General features: G+C 53.4%; 2 protein-coding genes across 7 annotated transcripts in view; both read right to left on the bottom strand.

Moving 5' to 3' along the window:
• Positions 1-2402: 2402 nt before the first annotated feature.
• LOC122219892 (trem-like transcript 4 protein) lies at positions 2403-12882 on the bottom strand. 3 transcript variants are annotated; one of them, XM_042938707.1, is made up of 6 exons: positions 12176-12877; positions 11650-11982; positions 9980-10055; positions 8543-8661; positions 6477-6583; positions 2403-5603 (listed from the first exon to the last, which is right to left on the bottom strand). In XM_042938707.1, exons 1-6 carry the CDS (start codon positions 12234-12236, stop codon positions 5355-5357), a joined length of 945 nt encoding a protein of 314 aa, XP_042794641.1. In that variant the 5' UTR covers positions 12237-12877; the 3' UTR covers positions 2403-5354. The 3 variants fall into 3 exon arrangements, with proteins under 3 accessions (XP_042794641.1, XP_042794642.1, XP_042794643.1); XM_042938708.1 differs by having other exon boundaries at positions 6486-6583; positions 12176-12873; XM_042938709.1 differs by lacking the exons at positions 8543-8661; positions 9980-10055 and having other exon boundaries at positions 12176-12882.
• A 125-nt stretch (positions 12883-13007) lies between these two features.
• Positions 13008-22200, bottom strand: part of LOC122219891 (trem-like transcript 2 protein) — a 47893-nt gene continuing 38700 nt past the window's right edge. For 2 of the 4 annotated variants that reach the window (XM_042938702.1, XM_042938704.1), the window contains 4 exons: positions 21879-22199; positions 17542-17959; positions 16419-16525; positions 13008-16114 (listed from right to left, as the gene is read on the bottom strand). In XM_042938702.1, coding sequence (XP_042794636.1) covers positions 16020-16114; positions 16419-16525; positions 17542-17959; positions 21879-22199 — 941 coding nt within the window. In that variant the 3' untranslated portion in view covers positions 13008-16019. The remainder of the gene's footprint in view (positions 16115-16418; positions 16526-17541; positions 17960-21878; position 22200) is intronic. The other 2 variants (XR_006202597.1, XM_042938703.1) reach the window with 2 other exon arrangements.

The raw sequence follows: 22200 nt of genomic DNA on the forward strand, positions 1-22200 counted from the left end.
GGTTCGTGAGTTCAAGCCTGGCATGGGGCTCTGTGCTGACAGCATGGAGCCTGTGTGGGATTCTCTCCCTCTTCCTCTGCTCCTCTCCCCCACTTGCAGTCTCTCTCTCTCTCTGTCTGTCTGTCTCTCTCTCTCTCTCTCTCTCTCAAAACAAAAACTAAAGAATAAAAAAAAAGAAGAAAAAACAGACAAGAATGTATTGAGTGCTTACTATGTGTGGGGCATTGTTCTAAACACCTTAAATGTGTTTTGCCATTACCTGTGAGGTAGGTAATATTATTGTTCCAGGTAACCAAGATCCAGAGAAGTTAAATAACTTTCCTGAGGCCACACAGCTCATACAGGTGGAAGTTAGGTTTAGATCCGAGCAGTCTGGCTCCAGAGCCAGTCCGCCTAATCTTACTGAGTGGAATTTTCCTCCACTCTAATACCACTCCCTGGAGATAATTTCTACTGATATTTTAGTGTTTGTTCATCTAGCCTTTTTGCTATGGTCATACAGAGACACAAACACAAAGGAGTTCATGCTAGACATATTATTTTGTGGCATTTTCACTTAATCTATCTGGAATATCTCTCCATATCAACGGATGTCTACATAATATTCCTTGGTATGAATGTATCATAACTTCTTAATCAACCTCCCATTAATGGATATTAAAAGAGTTTCTAAGAGCCAACTTTTGCAAATTGTGATAAGCACAACTTCCTTTTCCTTACGTTAAAATGTTTGAAGAAAATGTGTTCCTAGCATGGGTTATTTTCACATGGGTTATTTTCACATGACACTTATTAATGTCTCTTAAAACGCTAATGTTTTGTGGTGCATTGGGAGGTGAATCTCAACACTTCTATAGCTGCAGGAAGCTTCGGGTTGCGATCCACTCCTTCTGCGTTCCAAGTCATGTAGCAGAACCTGCCATTAGTCACCCTTCCACCCCACATCGCCAGACCCTCCCCACAAACTCAAATATCTCAGCCTGGAAGACAAGACCTAAAACAGCAGGGACCAGAGAGATTTGGAGGATCCATTCTTTCCTCCGACTCAGGCTCGGCTTCTCGACTTGTGAGTCTTTGGCTGAGGAGACATACTCCTTCAGTGAAGACACTAATGACCACCAGGGGGAGGGCCAGGAAAACTAAGTTGAGGAGAGATTGGCTGAGGGTTTGGGGGTGAGCCAGCCTGTAGCTGCCAGCCATTGACAGCAAGGTAAGGACTCGTGCATTTCCTTGAAGGACAGAGAAAAGCTTCAGATTGTTGTGATGACTTTTTGTTGGTGTTAGCCTGGGGTTCCTTGAATGAAGCTCCTTGAAAGGACCCTCACCAAATCTAGCTTGTGGATTTGTTACATGCATGACCGCCGCAGTGGGTGGGAGAAGGGGCTTGTTTTGAGAAATCTGTAAAGATTCCAGGAAGAAAGAAGCTCAGGCAGAAGAGATAGTAGTGGTAAAGAAAAAGAAGGCCAGCCAAGTTTCTGACCTTCGGGAAGCTGTGCTGGGATTTAGAATTTACATTAAGAACTTATTTCACTGGGGCACCTGGGTGGCTCAGTTAAGCATCCCACTTCAGCTCAGGTCGTGATCTCGCGGTTCGTGAGTTCGAGCCCCACGTGGGGCTCTGTGCTGACAGCTCAGAGCCTGGAGCCTGCTTCTGATTCTGTGTCTGCCCCTCCCCCCGCTCACACTCTGTCTCTCTCACTCAAAAATAAACATCAAAAAAAATTTACAGTAGACTTACTTAGCACCAAAATTTACATATCCTGCCATGCTTACATTTTTTTTCTGTTGTTGTATGTTGCATAACCTCCTGATGTAATAGGAACCTGATAACAGCACCTGCCTGGTGGTTTTATTGTTACAGAGAAAATGCCATTTGGGGTGCCTAAATTCATTCACAGAACTAGATTTTTGACTGTGATTATTATCATGAACTCTCAGAATTAAAAAATATGAGGTATGTATCTATATATCTATGTCTATATCTGTATCTATATCTATATCTAAATCTATACCTATATCTGTTCCTATATTTCTGTATCTACATATGAAGCATTACAGACATATTTGAAGTCCCCAACCAATATACTGGGTAGAAATGTTTTTAGTTGAGATTTGAATTTATTTGATTGCTCATGAGGTTAACCATTACTTATGTTTTTCATTTTCTTGGGTGTGATTTTCTTCTCACCTATAATTTGTCCACTAAAAACGGTGTGTCCTTTTACTGATTTATAAATCCTGGATGCTAATCTTTTATCAGTTATATGCATTGCAAATTCCATTTCCCTGTCGGCGGCTTCTCCTCCCACTTTATTTCTGGTGTCTTCTTTTTGTACTCGAGTTTTTCATTTTAATATAGTCAAACACCACATTTCCCCTTTATGGTTTGCACTTTTGATATCTTGCTCAAGAAATATTCCTGTACCCTGAAGTCATGAAAACGCTTACATTTTTGTCTAAACATTTTATTGCTCAGCTATTGACATGGAGATTTGTAACCCACCTGGAATTCATTCTTCTGTAAGACATAGGCAGGAATCTAATTTTCTATTTTCCCCATATGGATAGATGGTTGCTCCTGGACCATGGCATATTCCTCTCCTCTGCCCCTGTTTCATATGCCTGCTCTGGCAGAAAATCAGGTTCCCACTTCTCACCCCCCAATTCTGTTGCCCTGGTCGATTTTCTAGTCTAGGATCACACTGTGGTTGTGAGAACATCACACTAAGTCTTGGTTTCCGGTCAGGTAAGACCATCTCCTTTTCCATTTGTTCTTCAACTTTGTCTTGGTTCTTCAGTTTGATTATTTATTGTTTATTGGTAACAAACTATCCCAAACCTTAGTGGCTTGAAACACTGACCAAAACAGAAAACAGACAAGTCGATGAACAAAACGTTGACATACTGTGGGGCGTGAATAAAGAGCATAGTGGGGGGCAAGGTGAAGGGAGGGTCCAACTGGCAGTGGGTGGCAGGCCCTCTGAGGATGGTGCCTAAAGCCTGCTGGTGTCCCAAAGGTCGAAGAGCATCTCTCTCCTGTGGGGCCTGAGCCTTGGGTGGCAGAAGGGGTGGTCCCCTCCCTGGGGCACTGTGGGCAGGAGGGACCCAGGCCTTTTTATCTGGGGACACTGGTTAATCAAGAATCCCTCTCCTCAAACTCCCCAGCTACATCAGCCACAGCCCTACCATCCCCTCTTGGCTCCTGGAGTTCTATCAGAAAAGGTCACACTTCCCATCCTCTCCTAGCACCGTTAGCATTCTTCAGCTCTTGCCATGATTGCTTGGTGTTACTATTTTGTCATACATCTACCCCCTGTGCATGTGCACGCATGCGTACATGCAATGGGAACAGGGACCCAAAAGCACTGTGGCTAAAATTTCAGGTCTAGGATCCACCATTTATTAGCTATAAGACTTTGGGAAATTACTAAACTGTCTGCGTCTCAATTTCCCCATCTTTAAAATGAAGGGAAAGCACTTACCTTATGAGGTTGTTTAAGCCATTAAGGTATGTAGAGGAATGTGGCTATAAGAAACACTCCATAACTGTTGGCTTACTAGACTTAATCACCGCCCGTGAGCAGTGGCTGGAGGTCAGCAGGCCCCTATAAATAATGTGTAATGCCTATAGCTCCAGGGGTTCTAGTCTGAGTAAATCCTTTGGTTTTGGACAGTGGCGGAAGGAACCTGACCCCTGGGATGGCTCGTGGTGTTATAGCCAGGAAACCCGAGTTGAGAAGACCATGGTGAAGATGGGCTCCCCCAGTGGGTATGTAGACTAAAATATAGACCAAGAGGCACTGTCAGGAGCCTAGCACAACAGAGGACCAGAGGTCTAATGAGGCCATAGGTCAGTGCTGATGGCCCTCTCAGAGCAAGGCCGGGTAGGGTGAGAGGTCAGGATACAGCAGGTGCCCAGCCTCTGGTAGTCAAATCTGGAGCACTGGAGGGGCAGGGAAGAGACCTGAGGAGCCAAGGTGATGCTCAGAGCATCCTGTTCTCCACCTCTTTCAACTCGGGGTTGTTCCTAGATGTCCCCAACAGCCACAGACTCGGGACAGAACCACATCCTTAACACTGGGAACCTGGGATGTCACAAGTGACAAGGAATTACTTTGCCTTCCTCCCTGAAGAAGACCTCATCATCACACCCCAGCCTGCCAGACCTCAGACCACCCACCCTTTTCCTCTCCAACCCCTCTCCCTTCCTGGCCCTGAAGCAGCCACACCCTCAGGTCCCATCCTGGAAGCAAAGCTGATGTCTCACTGTGACTGATGGCAAACAAGTTCCTGTCTGACAAAACCATTCACACTGACCAATAAGCAGTGAATCCCCTGTCCTCCAAGAGACTGGGACAGACACTGTATGACTCACTGGAATTTTGCAGAAGGGATCTGGCCTCCCACTGGCAGTTGGATTTGATGATCTTTAAATGTCACCCTTAAGAAGTAATGAATCGGCAATTCAAGCAATCTTTCCCATGACATGGTAGGACAGCACCCTCTGTCCCCATGGCTTAGAATTCCCACGATCCAGAGTCACTCCTTGGAGGTGCAGAATAAAAGAGGGCCCATGTCTCCGTAAGAGCCCTGTGGAAGTGTACTTGGGCAAAGCAGGAGGTGGCCCTCAGCCTGCTCTGTTGGAGATGAAGCTAGCAAGGTAGTTGATGGTTTCCATGGAAGGGGAGGGAGCCCAGGTCAGTTCCCTACAGTGGCTGCGGGGGCCACTATAGGGAAGGAAGCTCCCATGCCTCCCACCCCTGCCCAGCAAGGCCAAGTGTTAGGAGGGACTCTTGAGTGGAGGACACTGCCCACATACTGGCAGGGTCATTTGTGAGAATCAAAATCAGGAGGTCAGGAAGGAGCTCTGGTGGAGGAAAAGAACTTTCCAGCCTGGCTTAGCAGCCCTGAGAGGTAGTTGGGGGTGGATGGGGGGGGTTTCATGAGGAGAGTCACCAAAGAGGAACTTGCACAGTGTGTCAGGGTTTCACAGCCCCTGGTCAGGAAGGAAGTGAGGGTCACAGAGCGGGGAGAACATTGGGTCACTCGGAGGCACTGGGATCCAGACCCTATCTAATTGGACTTTGCTCTAATAGCCTTCCTCCTAGACCCTGGGGAAGGGAGCAGGCAGGTGTCTAGAAACCCCTTCTATGGGCCCCAGAGCCTGTCCAGCACAGCCTTTAGACTCAAAGTTTCTCTCCTCTGGAGTGATAAGGACTTTCTTCTCCTCCCCCTTCCTCACCTCCTTTGTAGGAAGGGATGACCTTTTGCTGGTTTGGGACCATCTTTGTCCCACCAAAGTCCCCGTATCACTGGTAGGGCAACCCCACGCCTCACAGGTACTTGTTAAGTGCTCACTGCCCAGTGAAGTCTGCCTTCAGCTCCTGAGTTTCCCCCTCCAGGGCAGTCAAGTTGGAGGGCTGGGGTCTGCTTCCAGAGATGCTGGCATATTCCACAGTCAGAAGGGGGTCAGGCGTGGGCCTCAGGTTGGGGTGGGTGTTGACATAGATGGAGTCCTCAAGGTCAAAGTTGTTCAGGTGGGTAAGTGAAGCATAGCAAATGGCCCCAGAGTCCTCGTCAGAGCCCATCTGTTGATTGGAGCCCTGGGAATCAAAGAAGATAGATGTTCATTGTACAGATCATAGCTGGGAATGGTCAGTGGCCCCCAGGCTGCCCAGAGCTGGGTAGAGAACAGAGACAGGGATAAGGTGTGGGACAGAGTATGGACCTTGCAGAGCCTCTGGGAATAGCTGAAGCCAGCAGAGTTGCCATCACTGACGATGTTTAAGAATAGGCTAAGGAAGGCTACGTTGGGTATGATCCATGGACCGGCATTGCCTGGCAGCTTGTTAAAATCTCAGGTTCCACCCAAGATCTATTAAATCGGTCTCTGGGGGAGGGGCCCAAGAAATTCTGTTTGAACACGTTTTCCAGGTGACTTTTATGCACACTCAAGTTTGAGTAGTGCTGAGCTAGAACAGCACTTGGTAGGGGTGCCATTTGTAGAGTTGATTCCAGCATTACAGAGGGTTGAACCAGATGGCTTTAGATCCTCCCAATCCTGCGATTCTGTGGTTTTAAGAGTCTCAGATCTTTAGACAAGACACACCTACCCAAGGGCAACAGCTCGGCCCTCAGCTCCCGAAAAGAGAGCACTTAGGGAGCCAAGCTTGTGCCGTGAGGCCCTCTTCCCCCTAGCCAACTGGACTGATGGAAGCCACGCCATAGGCTGGCTCTGGACCCATGGGATGGACCCCCATTAATAGCTGTCTCCTGTGGGGGTGAAGGTCAAAAGCTGAAGCAGTCAACTTCTCTCTCTTGAAGAGGTTTGAATTGGGAAATATGGGGCAATGGGTACGTGCAGATGAGGCAACATGAGGAGTCACACGTGATTCCAGGTCCAGACTGAACAGAAACTACAAGTAAACACAAGCTGGGGAGCTAAAAAAGACAGTAAACACTGACAACACAGATACCCAGGAAACCTGAGATCGCCTCTGCCCTGACGAGGAGTCTTTCCGGTGTTCAGTGGTCTTTTCCCTCTGGACTGAAATGTTGTCATAGACGTGGAGTTTGTCCTCACCTGTGAAGAAAAGAGTCCAGTTTGGGGCAGGGACCGCTCCCTAGGCTCCAGTCTCCTGCGAAGGCAGAGGTGATGGAGGCCCCCTCTGGGCAGAGGGGACCCTGGCAGGGGAGGGGCTGGGGCCCCGGCCCAGAAATCCCACCCTGCCCAGGACATTGCAGGGAGGTCACAGTAGGGTCGCAGGCCTTGGCCAGTGCAGAGGAGTGTCCAGAGAACAGAGGTTAGTGATAAGGAGCAAATCAAGCTGGCGGCCTGTGGCTCATTTGCATAAAACTGGTAAGCTTAATCAACTCAAGTCACTGAAAGTTCCAAACTGAAACATCAATTTAAGTATAATCTATTTGCTGGGGAAGTTATCTATAACGTCTTTCAAATTTTTGGACCAGGAGCCACAATGAGAAACATTTTATCTTATTCCGGCACATACAAATACACACACTCACACACTCACACTCCTACATATACGTGCGCCCCCCCCCCCCACACCCCTAAAAGTCCAATGAAAAAATATTTGTCCTTCCAGAGTGTACAAACCACTGTGACATTTTACCTTTTTATTTTGTTTTATGGAAATAGTATTGCGACCCACTAAATTGGCTTTGCACAGTTTGAAAAGTACGGATAGAAAATTTTACAATCCCGGGCACCTGGGTGGCTCAGTCGGTTAAGCGTCCGACTTCAGCTCAGGTCATGATCTCACAGTCTGTGAGTTTGAGCCCCGTGTCGGGCTCTGTGCTGACAGCTCAGAGCCTGGAACCTGCTTCGGATCCTGTGTTTCCCTCTCTCTCTGCCCCTGCCCCCCTCTGTCTCTCTCTCTCTGTCAAAAATAAAACAAACATAAAAAAACTTTTTTTAAATTTTACAATCCATTACTACGTTAGGATTTTTATAGCTTGAAAAATTAAAATCAATACGGCCCAGCATAACCCTGACTTGCTTCCACATTTCAATCTTGTCAACAGACACAACACTGGATTATATGGTTAATAAATACACAGCACATACATGCTAAACAAACCAAACAACAAAAACTAAGGCAGGAATCATTGAAAGGCACTAAACTGATAAGCCTTGTGCAAATGTTAATGCTAAAAACTTACAACTCAGAAGATTAAAAAGTCCTTCTTGTGCTTTTAGGGAGACAAAATTTAAAAACAACTGTGGCAACCAGGGGCGCCTGGGTGTCTCAGTCGGTTAAGCATCCGACTTCGGCTCAGGTCATATCTCCTGGCTCGCGGATTCGAGCCCTGAATCGGGCTCTGTGCTGGCAGCTCAGAGCCTGGATCCTGCTTCGGATTCTGTGTCTCCCTCTCTCTCTGCCCCTCCCCCTTCTCTCTCTCTCAAAAATAAATAAAACATTAAGAAAATTAAGAAAACATAAATACAAACAATAGTGACAATTAAAAACCAATACCGTTGACCAGAAAGGTTTTTAGATAAATTTGCTTAAAAATCTTTAACGATAGGTGGCTCAGTCAGTCAAACATTCAACCCTTGACTTTGGCTCAAGTCTTAATCTCACGGTTTGTGGGACGGAGCCCTGTGTCAGGCTGCACACTGTCAGTGCAGATTCTCTCTGTCTCCCTCTCTGTCTCTGCCCCTTCCCCTGCTTGCACTTTCCCTCTCTCAACAGAAATAGAGCTTTTTTAAAAAATAAAAAAAGTAAATCCTTACCTATAAAAATATGGCAAATTATACGATCCCAAAATGATAGCAGAATGCCCAATTTTAGGCAAATTAGGCTTAGAGGAAGCTGACCTTGAGCCTCTGAAGAGAATGATCCTGCCTGCTGTTCTGCAAAGCAAGAGCACCCAGGGGATCCTGGCCACCTTGTCTTGCGGGCCTCAATTTCCTTGGTGGTAGAATGGGCACAATAAGCCTGGTCCTCACGGCTCGTGGGCACGAGGACATCATGGCCACGCCCTCAGTGGTCTGCTCTGAACCAGCTCTGGGCTTTACCTTTCCCGGCACTTCCTCGGGCTTTCTTGAAGTACAGGATCATGAGGACCATGAGCACCAGCAGCAGCAGGACGGCCACCGTCGAGGTGGGAATGATGAGATGCCAATTGCTTTCGGAGCTTGGGAATAAGGAACAGCCAGCAGGGTGAGGAAAGTGGGAGCCAAACTTCTGCGGGGAAGCCATCCCTCTCCCCACGCGTGTGGTGATCATGACAGCCCCTCCCGCTGAGCTGGCCAGGAGGCAGTCCCATGGTCAAGGCCTCTGCCCCGTAAGCCATGCACGTCTAGCCACGTCTGGGCTATGTTTCCTCCTCTGTGAAAGGGGAATGGTACCAATGCCTGCTGTCTTTGCTCCTTTTCCTTTTTCTGGCTGCTGTCCCCTGACTTGCCCCCGGGCCCCTGTTGCAGGGTCTGCACTCACCCCTCCAACCTGCTCCCCTAAACTATTCTTGGTCCCGGCTCTGTCACCTCAGCCTGCCTGTGAGAGGCGCCCAGCTCTCAGAGAACACTGGTTTCCTGTGACCCACAGTTCTGCCACATGATAAACACATCTGGATAGGGCCTGTCTTAAGTCGAAGGCAGAACACAAAGACAGGCTTTCTCACACCACAAAAGGCTCCCCAGGGCGGCAAGCGTCGAAGCCCTAAGCCCCGGAGGCAGCCACTTTAGGGACACCTCTCAGCTCCATGACCATCTCCACCTGGTTTCTGGACATATTGCCTTGAAGCAAGGAACCATGGTTTGTGAGAGCCCCGGGTTCCCATCGCAGTGATGGTGGGTGGAGAGACGGCAGGGAGGATGGAGTCTGGAATAAGAGTGGCTATCAAGTCAGTCCCGGGGGGTCGGGGCCTAGAACCCATCAGGCAGGGGTAGAGAAGAAATCAGGCCGCGGGTTGTAGTAACGACAGAGTGCCCCCTTCCCCCGGACGCCTGTGGCTGGAAGAGGGGAGAGGCCAAGGAAGAAGCTCTGGGCACATGCCTGGCACTGGGCCAGACACAATCCCACTTAATCCTCACAGCAACTCCGTAAGACGGTGGTTCTGCCCCGAGGCAAACTTGGCAGTGTCGGAGACATTTTGGTTTGGTTGCCACACCTGGGTGGTCTCAGGGAGGTTTGTGCTGTTGCTGTCCCATGGGCAGAGGCCAGGGACGCTGCCGCCCGGGACACCCCTTGCAACAAATGTCAGCCTTGCCCAAGGTAAGCAACCCTGCTGTAAGGTGAGAATGTCCACTGGCCCCATTTTGCAGATGACAAAACTGAGGCTCCAAGAGGCCTGAGGCAAGTGACCGGAAGCATTCTGCCCCCCTGAGAGCCAGGCGTCTGTGGTAGCTGGAGGCATTTGGCACAGTTGGCCATGGCCGGGGGGGGGGGGGGGGGGGGGGGGGGGGGGGGGAGGAAGTGGAGGACGGAGAGGACCGGGAGGCAGGTGACAGTACCTGTCGGTGACAGAGCTGGCGGCGGAGGTCCAGGCTGTAGTGCTCCTGGTGCTCGTGGTGGAGGGCGTGGTTGTAGCTGAAAGACACGACCACGAGAGGAGCACTCCCATGTGTTTGCTCCACATTGCGGGCTCCCCACTTCTAGCCCGTGGCCCTGGGGAGGATGGGCCCACACAGGGCCCTGGGCCAAGTGGGGGTGTTACTCTGAGTGATGTTGGGTTTCCCTCACAGTGAAGTGCCACCGTGCAAGTGGCTTTAGATTAGGACTACACCATCACTTGGCTATATTCCACAGTCTTTTCTGTGTTCTTTGAACATATCATGTACTTTCCACCCATAATGCATCCCTCCCACCTGCCCCCACTTTTGTCTGGGGGTCCTGCTCCTTCAGTAAGGCCCAGGCGGTATCACCTCCTCTGGGGAGTCCTCCAGGAGAATCCACACCACTGTTTTCTCCACCAACCTGGTCTCTCCCTTCCACTGGGCCGCCACCCAACATGCTTCCATTATGCTGCCCACCACCCACGCTCCTAACCCTTTACCTATGTATCTGCCTTCCTGGGGTGGGAGGGCGCTGTGGGCTCCTCCAGCACAGGAGTGGGTCTCAAGGTTTCTGATTCCCCTTCTAGAGCACAGCCCCTGCCCTACATGGGGGAGGGCGGTGAGCCACGGCTTAGGCGGTGACCGGCCAAGCAGCTGACCTGCGTCCTCCGGGTGCCCAGCTCACAGAATGGCTGAGCAGGCTTGGAAGGAGGGCAGGGGTCTGGGAAGATGCCATTCAGGCTCCAGCCATCACAGAGAAACTCGGTGGGGGGGGCGGGGCAGGTTTGCCACTCGGAGGTTGTTTTTTTTTTTAATTTTTTTTAACGTTTATTCATTTTTGAGAGACAGAGACAGATCATGAGCGGGGAAGGGGCAGAGAGAGAGGGAGACACAGAACTGAAGCAGGCTCCAGGCTCCGAGCCGACAGCACAGAGCCCGACACGGGGCTCGAGCCCACAAACCGTGAGATCATGACCTGAGCCGAAGTCGGACGCTCAACCGAATGAACCACCCAGGTGCCCCAACCACTCGGAGGTTTTCAAGAAATACACCTGGGGCCTCAGATGGGGAGCACCGCCAAGCTCCCCATCTGAGGCTTATGGTCTCTCGACTATAAGGGGCAGGGCCAGGGTAAGGACCCATGTCTTCTGAGCCCTCGGCCGCTGCACCTCCCAACCTCACCCTCGAAGCCCCACGTCTGCCTCACTGACTGGCTGCCTCCTGCCTGTCCGCCATTTGTTAACCCAACTGGCTTCCTGGGACTCAAGCACAACCCTTTGAGAGAAGGTTAGGGGTTAGGGTCAGGGGTGGGGATGCCCAGGAGCGGCCCAGTCACCAGCCAGTCTCGTCAAACTTGAGGGAGCCTTACAGTCATTAGAAATCAACGGACGAGTCTTGTTAGTAGCAACAAAACTGTTCAGAGACACATGTGATGGGAAAGGAAGAACCAAGTGAGCCAGCAGGTCTGAGTTCTGCTGGTTCTGCCTTTAATTCACGGTGACCTTGGGCAAAGGGCACTGGTTTTCGGCTGTGAGAGCCAAGAAGAAAATGCTTTTAGAGTCTTCTCTAGCTCTAACACCTGTGGTTTAGGAAGGCTGAGGACCACACGAAGAAGGGCAAGAACTCACCCCGAGATACCACCAGATGGAATTTTCTGAGAACAGAGATCTCTGAGGATTTGTAGAGTCCACATGAATAAAATCCGGAGTCCTTCACCCTGAGCTCAGTCATGGTGACGATGAAGTAGCCTAAACTGGAATAATCCTGAATAGAGTTTCGAGGTTCCCCGGACACTCTCGGGAGCCTGGTGTTGGAGGCTAACACGATACAAGTATCTGCTGAAATGTCCCTGCACAAGACTCTCATCATGTTTGAACCTGTCCAGGGCGGGTACAGGCACTTCACGGAGACCGTCTCCCCTTCCAGTTTGCGCAGCAACAGTGACTTCTGTTCCCAGGAGCCTGAAAAGAAACTCGGGTCAGGGAGCAGTTCATCTGCCACTGCGGGGCCAGGAGATAGGTGCCTTCCTCCGCAGAAAGGGCCCCAGAGGCAGCCTCAGGCCACAGCCCCACCCTGCCCCTGTCCCCTTCTGGCCTGCCTCACCCGGCCACCTCACCCTCCTCTTGCCCTGTTCCCTCCCTCAGTCCTCATCACCTGGTGATGCCAGGAGCATCAGAAGGACAGATAGCAGCAGGTGTGTGCCCCCCCCGGCCATGGGCCCTCTTCTTGAGCCGGGGTGGGAGAGGAAGTCCCGAGGACAGGGAGCTTCTGGCTGGGGGACAGGGGTGGGGATTCAGCACAGCCACCCTCGCTGGTCCGGGGGAAGAAGCGTGCTCCAACGGGGCAGTAGGAGGCCTGGGAGGAGGGGACCTTCCCGCTGCAGGTGCTACACGTGAGCCCTGAAAGGCGTCAACCCCGAGACTGGACTGAGTCTCCAGGGGACTCTGCGGCTACTGCTGTGGCTGTCTCGTGCTCAGCCTCTTCCTCCTTGTCGCACTGGGGTTGGGATGTAGAAAGCTGTGGAAGCCCAGGAAGAAACTCTGGTGAAAGCAGAACCTATTTCTCCTTTCTTTCTCTCCTCTAGCTGACCACTTCCTCCCAGCCCTCAGCTACCTCCTCCCCACCCGGTAAAGCAGTGGCTGACGGGGAGTGACCCAGTTAGGGGACACTTTGGAGGTGCCCAGTGGTCTGAGCCTTCTTCTCCAGGCCTGCCTGGGAGCTGGGGGGGTTGTGTGGGGACTGGAGGGGCAGAGGAGAAGAGAGAGGGAGAGTCATTTCCAGGAAGAGGTGCAGGGAATCAGGGAATATTCTGGCAAGGGTGGGAAAGAATGAAGCAGGGGAGCATAACTGGCAGGGGGGGGTGGGGGAAGAGGATCGGGGAGGTTGGAGGGGAGTCTCCCCACCCCAGTCACCCCATGTCCCCAGCTCCCAGCCTGCCATAATCACTCCCCAAGCATTTGTCCAAAGACCACAGTAATCAAGCATGTTTTTAAGAATAATTGTCATTAGAAGAGCCACAGAAAAACAATCACCACAGGCTGTGTATAGTTAATAAACAACGAAGAAAGGAGGACACCTTGTAAAAATGCAGTGTGGCAGGTCGGGTTTGTGGGGGCACAGATTCTGAGGTGGAGGTTAGCACGGGAGGCCTAACATGCCCGGGGACCAAGCCGGGAAGAGAAGGACAGGTCAACAGGAAGCTCAGGCCTGCAGAGATCTGAAGACGGGATGCTCTCCAGGGTGGCAAGGAGATGCCAGGGCTTTGGAGCCTGCGACAGCCGGTCAGGGGTGACGGGCCACCCTGGGAGGGGGACTGCCCTTGGTGAGGCCTCTCTCTGCAGCTGAGGCAGCCCCCTGGGGGGAGGGGCGGGCAGAGGAGGCCTTCCGCTCTCCCTATTCCCAGCCCTGGGGTAACAAGTCCATCAGCCTGAAGGAGGACGATACACCGACTCAGTTTGATGCAGACTGAGAAAACTTTTGCAGCCATCTGGGAGGACCGTGAACTTGAGGCTTGCTTGCTGGACTTCCAGCGGGAGAGCGTGTGTCCCACGGTGACAGATGTGTCTTCTATGTTCCGCAGAGCAGACATCCCCCCAAGCTGGGTTTTCTTTACGTGTCCCGGCCCTTGGTCACGGCAAGAAGCCCTCCATGGGCGTGTCCTGTCATCACAGTCGATTGCTCAGGAAGCTTTGTTGCCTTAGCCACTAACAGCAGCAGCAGCAGCCTGTGTGATACCCACCCCCACCCCCCCCCCCCACCATGCACCCCCTGCCCAGGATGTCCTGAGGATCTGGATCCTCCTGCAGCTCCAGGGGAAAAAGGATAAGGACAAGGAGAAAAATGAAAGGCTGGGGCTTTCAGGAAAATGTCCCAGAGCACTGAAGGTCCAAAGAGGCCACCCAGGCCCCAGCAGGGCTGGAGACCCGGGGCGGGGGCTCTGTATTCCTTTCCCAGTACCCTGTATCCTTCCTGGGGAGTTCACGTGGGAGCAGGCTCCAAGGGTGGGCACCTGGTACAGGCTCACCCAATTCCAGGAGCCCCTCATCCTCGGCAAACAGGGTTGGGGGGGTCCCCTAACAGCTACCCTGACATCAGGGCACAGCCGAAGGCCTCTGCCTAGGTCCAGCACCCACCGCCTGAGGCCTGCCTGTGTGTCCCTCTGCCCTCCCTAGCCCCTTTCAATTTAGGGCACAACAGAGAAATAGGGCCCAGAGGGCTTTCGTGTGGACAAACCATACGCTAGAGCTGGAGAAGAGCTTGGGGACGAGCAATCAGGAGGCATTTACTCGGTGGTAAGAGGTTCCTGTCACTCTACTTGATCCTTGAAAGCAGTCTTGGGAGGTAGAGTTAGTGTCCTCTTTCACAACAGAGGACAATGAGGTCCGATAGGGTTAGTTACTTGCACAGGGTCACACAGTGACAGGGAGCATCCCTCAGTCCCCGTCCTGAGCCCTCTGCGGCTCTCCCACAGGCGGGGCTGTAAGTGTGCTGTTGCAGGATCTTGAATGGAGTGGGGCTCTGGGGGAGCTGTGTTCCCCAGGGAAATGAACCCCCTCCTAGTTGCACACCAAGGTCGTGGGCACGCCCTCCTGGTAGAGAGGACCGATATCACTCTGGGTGCGCGCGTGTGTGTACGTCCTGACACCGGGCTTGTGGGTTCGTCAATCTGAGTCCCTCCTCTAGTGCCCCCTTCTGGACGCAGGAAAGAGATGCCTCTTCCCTGCGGTCCTCCAGGATTACCTTCTGTCCCTTCCTGTCTCCCCACCTCCATTCTGGAGTGGCCCCCCAGCCACCCATCGAGGCCCTGGCTGTGTCACTCTCCTGACAATGACATCTGCTGTCCTTCCTGGGAGGGCCCTGCTCCAGGGGGAGAGTGGAAATGCCACATTGATCCCTAGGTGCTTATTCCAGTTGCTCCAGACTAGTAGGGCCCCTGCTCCAGGGGAGGAATCCAGCCCATACTCTCCAGCCTTCACGGCAGGCGAGGCCAAGTCTGAGCGGAGGCCAGTGAAGCAGAGGCCAGACTCCCTGCCCTCCTCCAGCCCCAGGCGTTCCTCCAGGCTGTGCTCAGCTCCGAGCTGTCTTTGCTGGGTCCCACGTGGCTCCTCTCTTCCCAGGGGACAATGAGTCCTTGGGGCGGGTGGGCGATCCACCCTTTTCTGAGCCATGGCCTCCCCTGCGGTGGACTTTGGAGGGCCCTCTGCCTTCTGTGAGAGCTCAGGCACGCAGCTGGGAACCGAGGGGAAGAGCCCTGAGTACAGCCCCCGTCCGGGGACAGGCTGGTCCTGCAGCCAAGGGGCTCTGGGCGGCCTGGTCACAACTGTCCTTAGAGGGCCTGCCAATGGGTGACAGGCCGCAGTGGGTTGGTGGCCTCTGCTGGCTGGCTCCCAGGACTTCAGGGACAGGCACTGCGGTCAAGGCAGGGCACATCCAGAGGCCCATCAGAGGGCGCGGGGCCCCAAGGGTGGGGGGCTTAGGCCGCTCTGGGGTCCCCTGCTGCCAAACCCCTGTGGATCTCCAACTCTTGGTCACTGTTCCTTCTTCTCCTCCAGGGCGGGGCCCCTGAGACACCGGCTGCCTCTGAGACTCTCTCCTCCCCAAGCACGTGGGGAAGCTTGAGGGGAGCAGAAGGCGGCTGAAGGCACAGGGTTCGGGATGGGGAGAGAGCAGCGGCCCACCCGTCTGCTCCCCTCTGCTGCATACAAGGGGCTCCTGAGCTCACTACAAGGCTTCTCTGCCACCCAGTGGGGGCCTGGGACTCAGGGTCCCCTCGGTGGCTTGCCCTGCGGTTTTCGGCCTGGTGCCCTCCATTCTGAGCGTTCTCAGGTTCTTGGCAGCCCAAGGGGTCTGAGCGGGCCAAGAGCAGCCTCTGGTTCTGCGGGGGGCAGGGTGGGGGGCCTGAGTCCAGCATCGGTCTGGCTCCGGTTCACACAGGTCCCCATCTTAATCCTCCCCTGGCCTCTTGGGCCCCTCCAGGAACAGCTTTCCTACTCCACAGTTAAGTGGCCTTGGACCAAGCAGGCTTCCACGGAGGCTCCGGGCTTCCAAGTGGGTCCCTCCAGGCTCTAGCAGGATTGTTGCACACCCTGTAGCCTGGAAGGACAAGGACAGAGATGAAGGGCAGGGCTCTGGTGCTCCCCTCCCCCTACCCTCCTGGGCCAGTCCATCCCTCCTTCTGGCTCTGCCCTCCACTTTCTGCTGGGTCGGCCCCGGGAGGGTCATGCGGCACCCTTCCTGTTCACCCACCCTCCTCCCTCCCCTGGGCGCCAAGCAGTCCTTCTGGCCGACAAAGGTGAGGACACACCGCCTGGGAATGGAGTGCAGGCGGGCGCTTTGGAAAGCGTGTCAAGCCCCAGTGCTCTGCCCTCAGGAGGCTGGGAGGGTGGGCTGTACTCACTCCCCATGTGTCTCTTCTTCCAGAACCCATAGACCACGATCAACATCACAGGCACTGGGAGGAAGGTCAGCACCCCCAGGAGCACAATGGGATACGAATCCTGGTGCCTGAAGGGACAGGACGGAGCGGGGAAGAGGTGAGCACCTGGCTCCCTCCTCCCAGACCCATGTCTTCCTGCGTGCGGCAGGAGAGGAGCCAGACCTGGAGAAATCCTGACAGGTCTTGGCCGGGGTGATGGCCTCCCTTCCTTGGGAACCCAGCTGTGGCAGGAGGAAGTGAGGAGATTGGGGGTCAGGGGAAGAGTCCCAGGTGGAGGGGAGCATCTCCTCCACTGTTTCCCCAAACCCGCTCACTGCTGAGGACGAGGACTCTTAAGGGACCCCCATTTGTGACAGAGGAGACTGAGAGTCTTGCTGTCCTCACAGTGGGAGCCTCTCGTGGTGGCCCTTCCTTCTTCTGTCCTCTGCAGCTGATGCGGGAGGGGCACAGCCTGTAACCCCTTGCCTGTATCACTCCGTGTACACCAGCCCTCGGCACCTCCATTCAAATATTTTTTGGCCTGAGGACTTTCTCTTGTTACTGGAGCCCTCTCTGCCACCCAGGACAGGCAGCCCTCTACCAATGGCCAGTGGGAGTAGGTGTATTAATACCACAGCTCTCTTGCCCTTCAGGTGGGCGTCTGACACAGGGCCCCAGAGCCCACCCCATGGGCTGAGCTCCGCTGCCCACAGTGGTGGTGGCTTGATTAGGTTCTCTACTGGCTCCCTGTCTCATTTCCCCGTGCTCTTTCCAGCATTCCTGGTCCCAGAGGTGGCTTCCGGGGGAACCCAATTTAAAGCATCCCCCATTTCCCACTTCCTACTCCCGAGGCCCATCCTTGTCCTGCCCCTACCTTCTCCTCTTCAACCACAGACTCTTAGGCTGACCCCTCCTCACCCTCACTTCCCACTGCCAGCCCGTATGGATGGCACCACTCCTTCCCAGCTTCTGGCGTCCTACCCACCCGCCATTCAGCAGCAGGCCAGACGGGCCTCCTGAAAGGGAAGGTCGGCTCTAAGTGGAGGCCCCAAGAATGGCCGCCATATCCGGTCAAACGTCATTCAGCCCCACGACCCCCGGGTACCTGTCAGGGGATAATTTGTTGATGAGAGACCCACTGGTATGGCACATTCCCGTGGTGGGTGATCTGGCACGCGGGGGCCCAGCCCTGGTAGACACAGACACTGGGCCGGCAGAGGAGGCTCCGGCATCACTGGGGGGCACAGTCACAGTCTGGGACCCCACGGTCCTCCCGGGCCCCATGGTAGAGGAGCCAGCGCTGGTGAAGCTGTAGCCTGTCATGGAGGGCAGTCTGATGGACCCTGAGGCAGCGGAGGGCACGAGTCTGGTCATGGTGAAGAGACCAGGTGTGAGCACTGTCACACTGGTGGTGAAAGGGGCATTGGGGCCTGAGGTGGGGGCTGGGCCCTCGGTGACGACAATTCCACTCTGGAGGATACTGGCCAGCTGTGGAAGAGGAGTGCTTCTCTTGATGGTGGAGGCTAAGGGGACAGAGAGGGAGGAACGTTAGATCAGGAGTGGGTCTCGCTGATGGGAGCGGATCCCTGTCTCCCCTCCTGGGTCTTGTACCCAGGGCTCTGCTCTGCTGAGTGACCAGCTGTTGGTCAGGGAGAAGGAAGAGACTTTCTGTTTCTTTAGCCTGCCCTGTCGGGCCACCTGGGCCCAGAGGACACTCTCCTCCCCGCCCCCATCTCTCCAGTCACTTCCAGACCCTCCTCATTCCTGTGGGCCAAAGAGGCTTCTTCACTATGATGTTGAACAGGGACTTTTCCAGGTGCTCCATAGTTGGCAAGTAGGGCCCAGGGACTGAAGACAGGGAAGCAACTGGGCATCAGTTCGGCGTCAGATTCTTGATTTTGGCTCAGGTCATGATCTCACAGATTTGTGGGTTCAAGCCCCGTGTCGGGCTCTGCGCCGGCAAAGTGGAACCTACTTGGAATTCTCTCTCTCCCTCTCTCTCTCTCTCTCTCTCTCTCTCTGCCCCTCCCCCACTGGCACAGTCTCTGTCTCTCTCAAAATAAGCAAACAAACTTAAAAAACAAAACACAGGGAAGCACTAAAGGCCCAAACTCCACAGAACACCTCAAGCAGCAGAGTCAGATGCCCTTCTCAGGGGCTTACGAAGAGACACCTGCTACCCTCACCCATCACCTTAGCCTTTTACATCCCATTTTCGAGAAGGGTGGCGACTGGATGGTGGAAGAGGAGGGGGTTGCAGGAGGCTCCAGGTCCCATCTGGGGCAATGTGGAAACTATATCCTCAGAGAACAAGGGAACTGGAGAGAAACAGTGGGGGAGAGAGAGGGCTGCCGTGCGCTGTCACATGACATGACTGTGCATCACACGGACACATTCCAAAGGGCCAAATGGCCACCATGGAAGGTGCCCATCTTTCTGGGCAAGGGACCCCCGAACAAGCAACATTGGTGAGAGTGGGGATAGGGGAAGAGGCTGACCTGGAGCCAGATCTCCACCATCACCCTACGCAGCAGTGGGGACACCCCCAAAGACCCTCCAGAGAACTCATGCATAGGTGCCTTGGGAGGGCCAGCATCTGGACACCCACCTCACAGAGGATCCCAAAGGGCTGGGTACAAAAGAGTGACATCCGACACGGAGAGAGAACTCCTACAGCAGGCAGTGAAGACACACTACCACTCCCCTGCCTCCGCCCCTGCCTCGGTGCACCAGGGGGTTGGCAGGGGATGGCAGGGAGAGCGGACTGCCAAGAACCCCACCTTCCCTACCTGCCGAGACGAAGGAGAGGGAGTTAGGCAGCAGGCTACCCCCTTCCCCACTCCAGGTGGCTTGGTCTTCAGGAAGGAGTGGAGGGGCATATATTGCTAGAAGATTAGAGTTTTTAAACGGGCTGTGGATTTTTCTGTTTTCCTGATAACTGAAAAGGTCTGCAAAGTCGGAATCTCCCCAAATGGCCTTTAAGAGGTGGAACGTGAGATCTGACAAGGGGAGGGGGTGCGCAAAGAGAAAAGTGAAACCATTCCGTGTTTGTATCCCTACAAAGGCAGACTTCACTACACTGGTTTCCACTCTTCCCTGGGTCTGAAGCAGAACTGGAGAGGGGGGATCGAGATTTGGCTCCACATCTCAGAGACAGTAGTTGCCCGGGCTCAGTCCCACAGAAAAGGGAGATACAGAGGGATCAGGAGAATGCGGAAGGGTGGATAACAAATTTCGTCATCACTGGCTGCTTTTTTTTCAGATTTTCTTGCTGGTTCCTCGCCGTTTCCTATCGTATAAATTTCGGGGGGGGGGGGCTACCTCGGGGCTTGGCCCTAACTCTCCTTTTCCACACTCAAGGGAGAGCTTTTACATTCCCTTGATTTTTTTTTTAATTTTTTTTAACGTTTATTCATTTTTGAGAGACAGAGAGAGACAGGGCATGAGTGGGGAAGGGGCAGAGAGAGAGGGAGACACAGAATCCGAAGCAGCCTCCAGGCTCCGAGCTGTCAGCACAGAGCCCGACGTGGGGCTCGAACTCACGAACTGCAAAATCATGACCTGAGCCGAAGTTGGACGCTCAACTGACCGAGCCACCCGGGAGGCCCCTACATTCCCTTGATTTTTTTTACAGCTTCATTGTGACACCAGTCACATCCCACATACTGTGCCCATTTACAGCACCAAATTCAATGGTCTTTAGTATATTCAGAGTCCCGCAACCACCACCACAGCCAGTGTTAGAATATTTGCATCATCTCCTCACCCTTTAGCTGTGACTCCTCTACCTCCTCCTTTTGTCCCCCCCCCCCCGCCCTAAACAACCACCAATCTGCTTTCTGTCTGTATGGATTTCTCGAATCCCCTAGACTTTAAACTATCTTCACAGAGATACTTCCGAGTATATCCCCAGCTCTGACCTCTCACCTGAGCTCCAGGCTGCACATCTACTGCCCATTTGGGGCTCCAGGAGGCATCTCAAACTTAACAGGACAAAATATAGCTCTTGGTATTTCTCCTCCAAACCAGCTCCTCTCCAGATTCACCCTACTCAATAAATGGTACCGTCATGCACCTCGCTGATGGAACAGAAAGCCTTAGGGTCACTCCTGATTCGTCCCTTTCGCTCACCTCCCACACGAGCAGATTCCCGTCTTGCCTCCAGAGTGTACAGGGCGGGGGGCAGGAGGTCTGAACATCATAGATTTGAGCCCCTCCACTTCTCCCCGCCTCCAGCGCCCACGTCCTACTCTAAGACACTGTCATTCTCAGCCAGAACACCCAACAGCGGTCTCTGTGCCCATCTCTTACCCTCTTCCACAATCCATCCTCCACAAAACAGCCATTAGGCTCTTAAAGACAAGCCACAACACACCCCTCTAAATTCTCCAATAGCTTCCTATTGTACTTGGAATAAAACTCAAACTCCACATCAGAGACTTTACAGCTGCTGTTTGACTCTCCAGCCTCATCTCCTGCCACTCTGCCCCACACTCAATATGGACCAGCCACACAGGCCTGCCTTATACAGGCCCAGCTCCTTGTCACCTCAGGGCCTTTGCACATGCACCTAGAATACCCTCTGAAGGACCCATATTTCAACAGGGCTAAAAAGCTCTCATCACGCTGGGCTCTGCTTGATGTCATCTGCTCAGGAGAGTCCTCTCTGGTCTCCAGCACCTCAATGGCTCCCTCTGCCACTGAATTACTGAATAAAACACTGACCTGCTTTATTTTCTTAAGAACGTTTATGGTTACCTACAATTATTTGTCTGATGATGTGCGACTGCCTGTCATCTCTCCTAGGGCAGGGCTGTGTCTGCTTTTGCTCACCCCTCTATCCTCAGAGCCTAGAACAGTCCCTGGCACATAGCTAGGGACGCAGTGAATATATATTTAACAGAAGATGGAATAAAAACAAAGCACACAGCACCCTAAGTATGAATCCTGTCTCTGTCACCTGCTAGCTCTGTGACCCTGGACAAGGTGAGATCCACAGAGGGTTTTTTATTTATTTTTTTTTTTAATTTTTTTTTTAACGTTTATTTATTTTTGAGACAGACAGAGACAGAGCATGAACGGGGGAGGAGCAGAGAGAGAGGGAGACACAGAATCGGAAGCAGGCTCCAGGCTCTGGGCCATCAGCCCAGAGCCCGACGCGGGGCTCGAACTCATGGACTGTGAGATCGTGACCTGAGCTGAAGTTGGACACTCAACCGACTGAGCCACCCGGGCACCCCCACAGAGGGCTTTTTAGATCTCATTTTCTTCATCGGTAAAATGGGGACAATAACGCCCATGAAGATGTCAGTAAAAATTGCGAAAACCCTGCGCCACCCCAGGCCCATAGATGGATTATTATTCTTACTATATCTGCTGCGAACGGAGACTGGGGCAGGGAGGACACCCTCTCCCCTCCCGTGCCCTGGCGGGCCAGCTCACCTGGAGACACCTCCAGAAGGAAGCCCGTCAGAGGGTACAGGGTCCCCGAGCTGTTGCGCATGCACCAGTACCGGCCCGAGTCCTGGCGCTTGAGGGCCGCCATGGTGATCTTGACTACCTTGGCCTTCGCGTCATCCTGCAGCAGGTAGCGTGGCCCCTGCGTCCAGACCCTGGTGAATCCAGGCTCGCACTTCTTCCTCCTGATTTTGCACCATACCTTGCCCTCCACGTGGTTTTTGCGGCTCTTGTAGGAGCACTGCACAGACAGAGTCTCCCCTTCAAGGTGCTGCACTTTAGTGTACACGTTCTCGGCGGGGACACC

This window comes from Panthera leo, chromosome B2 (genome assembly GCF_018350215.1).
Source record: "Panthera leo isolate Ple1 chromosome B2, P.leo_Ple1_pat1.1, whole genome shotgun sequence".
Lineage (NCBI taxonomy): Eukaryota > Metazoa > Chordata > Mammalia > Carnivora > Felidae > Panthera > Panthera leo.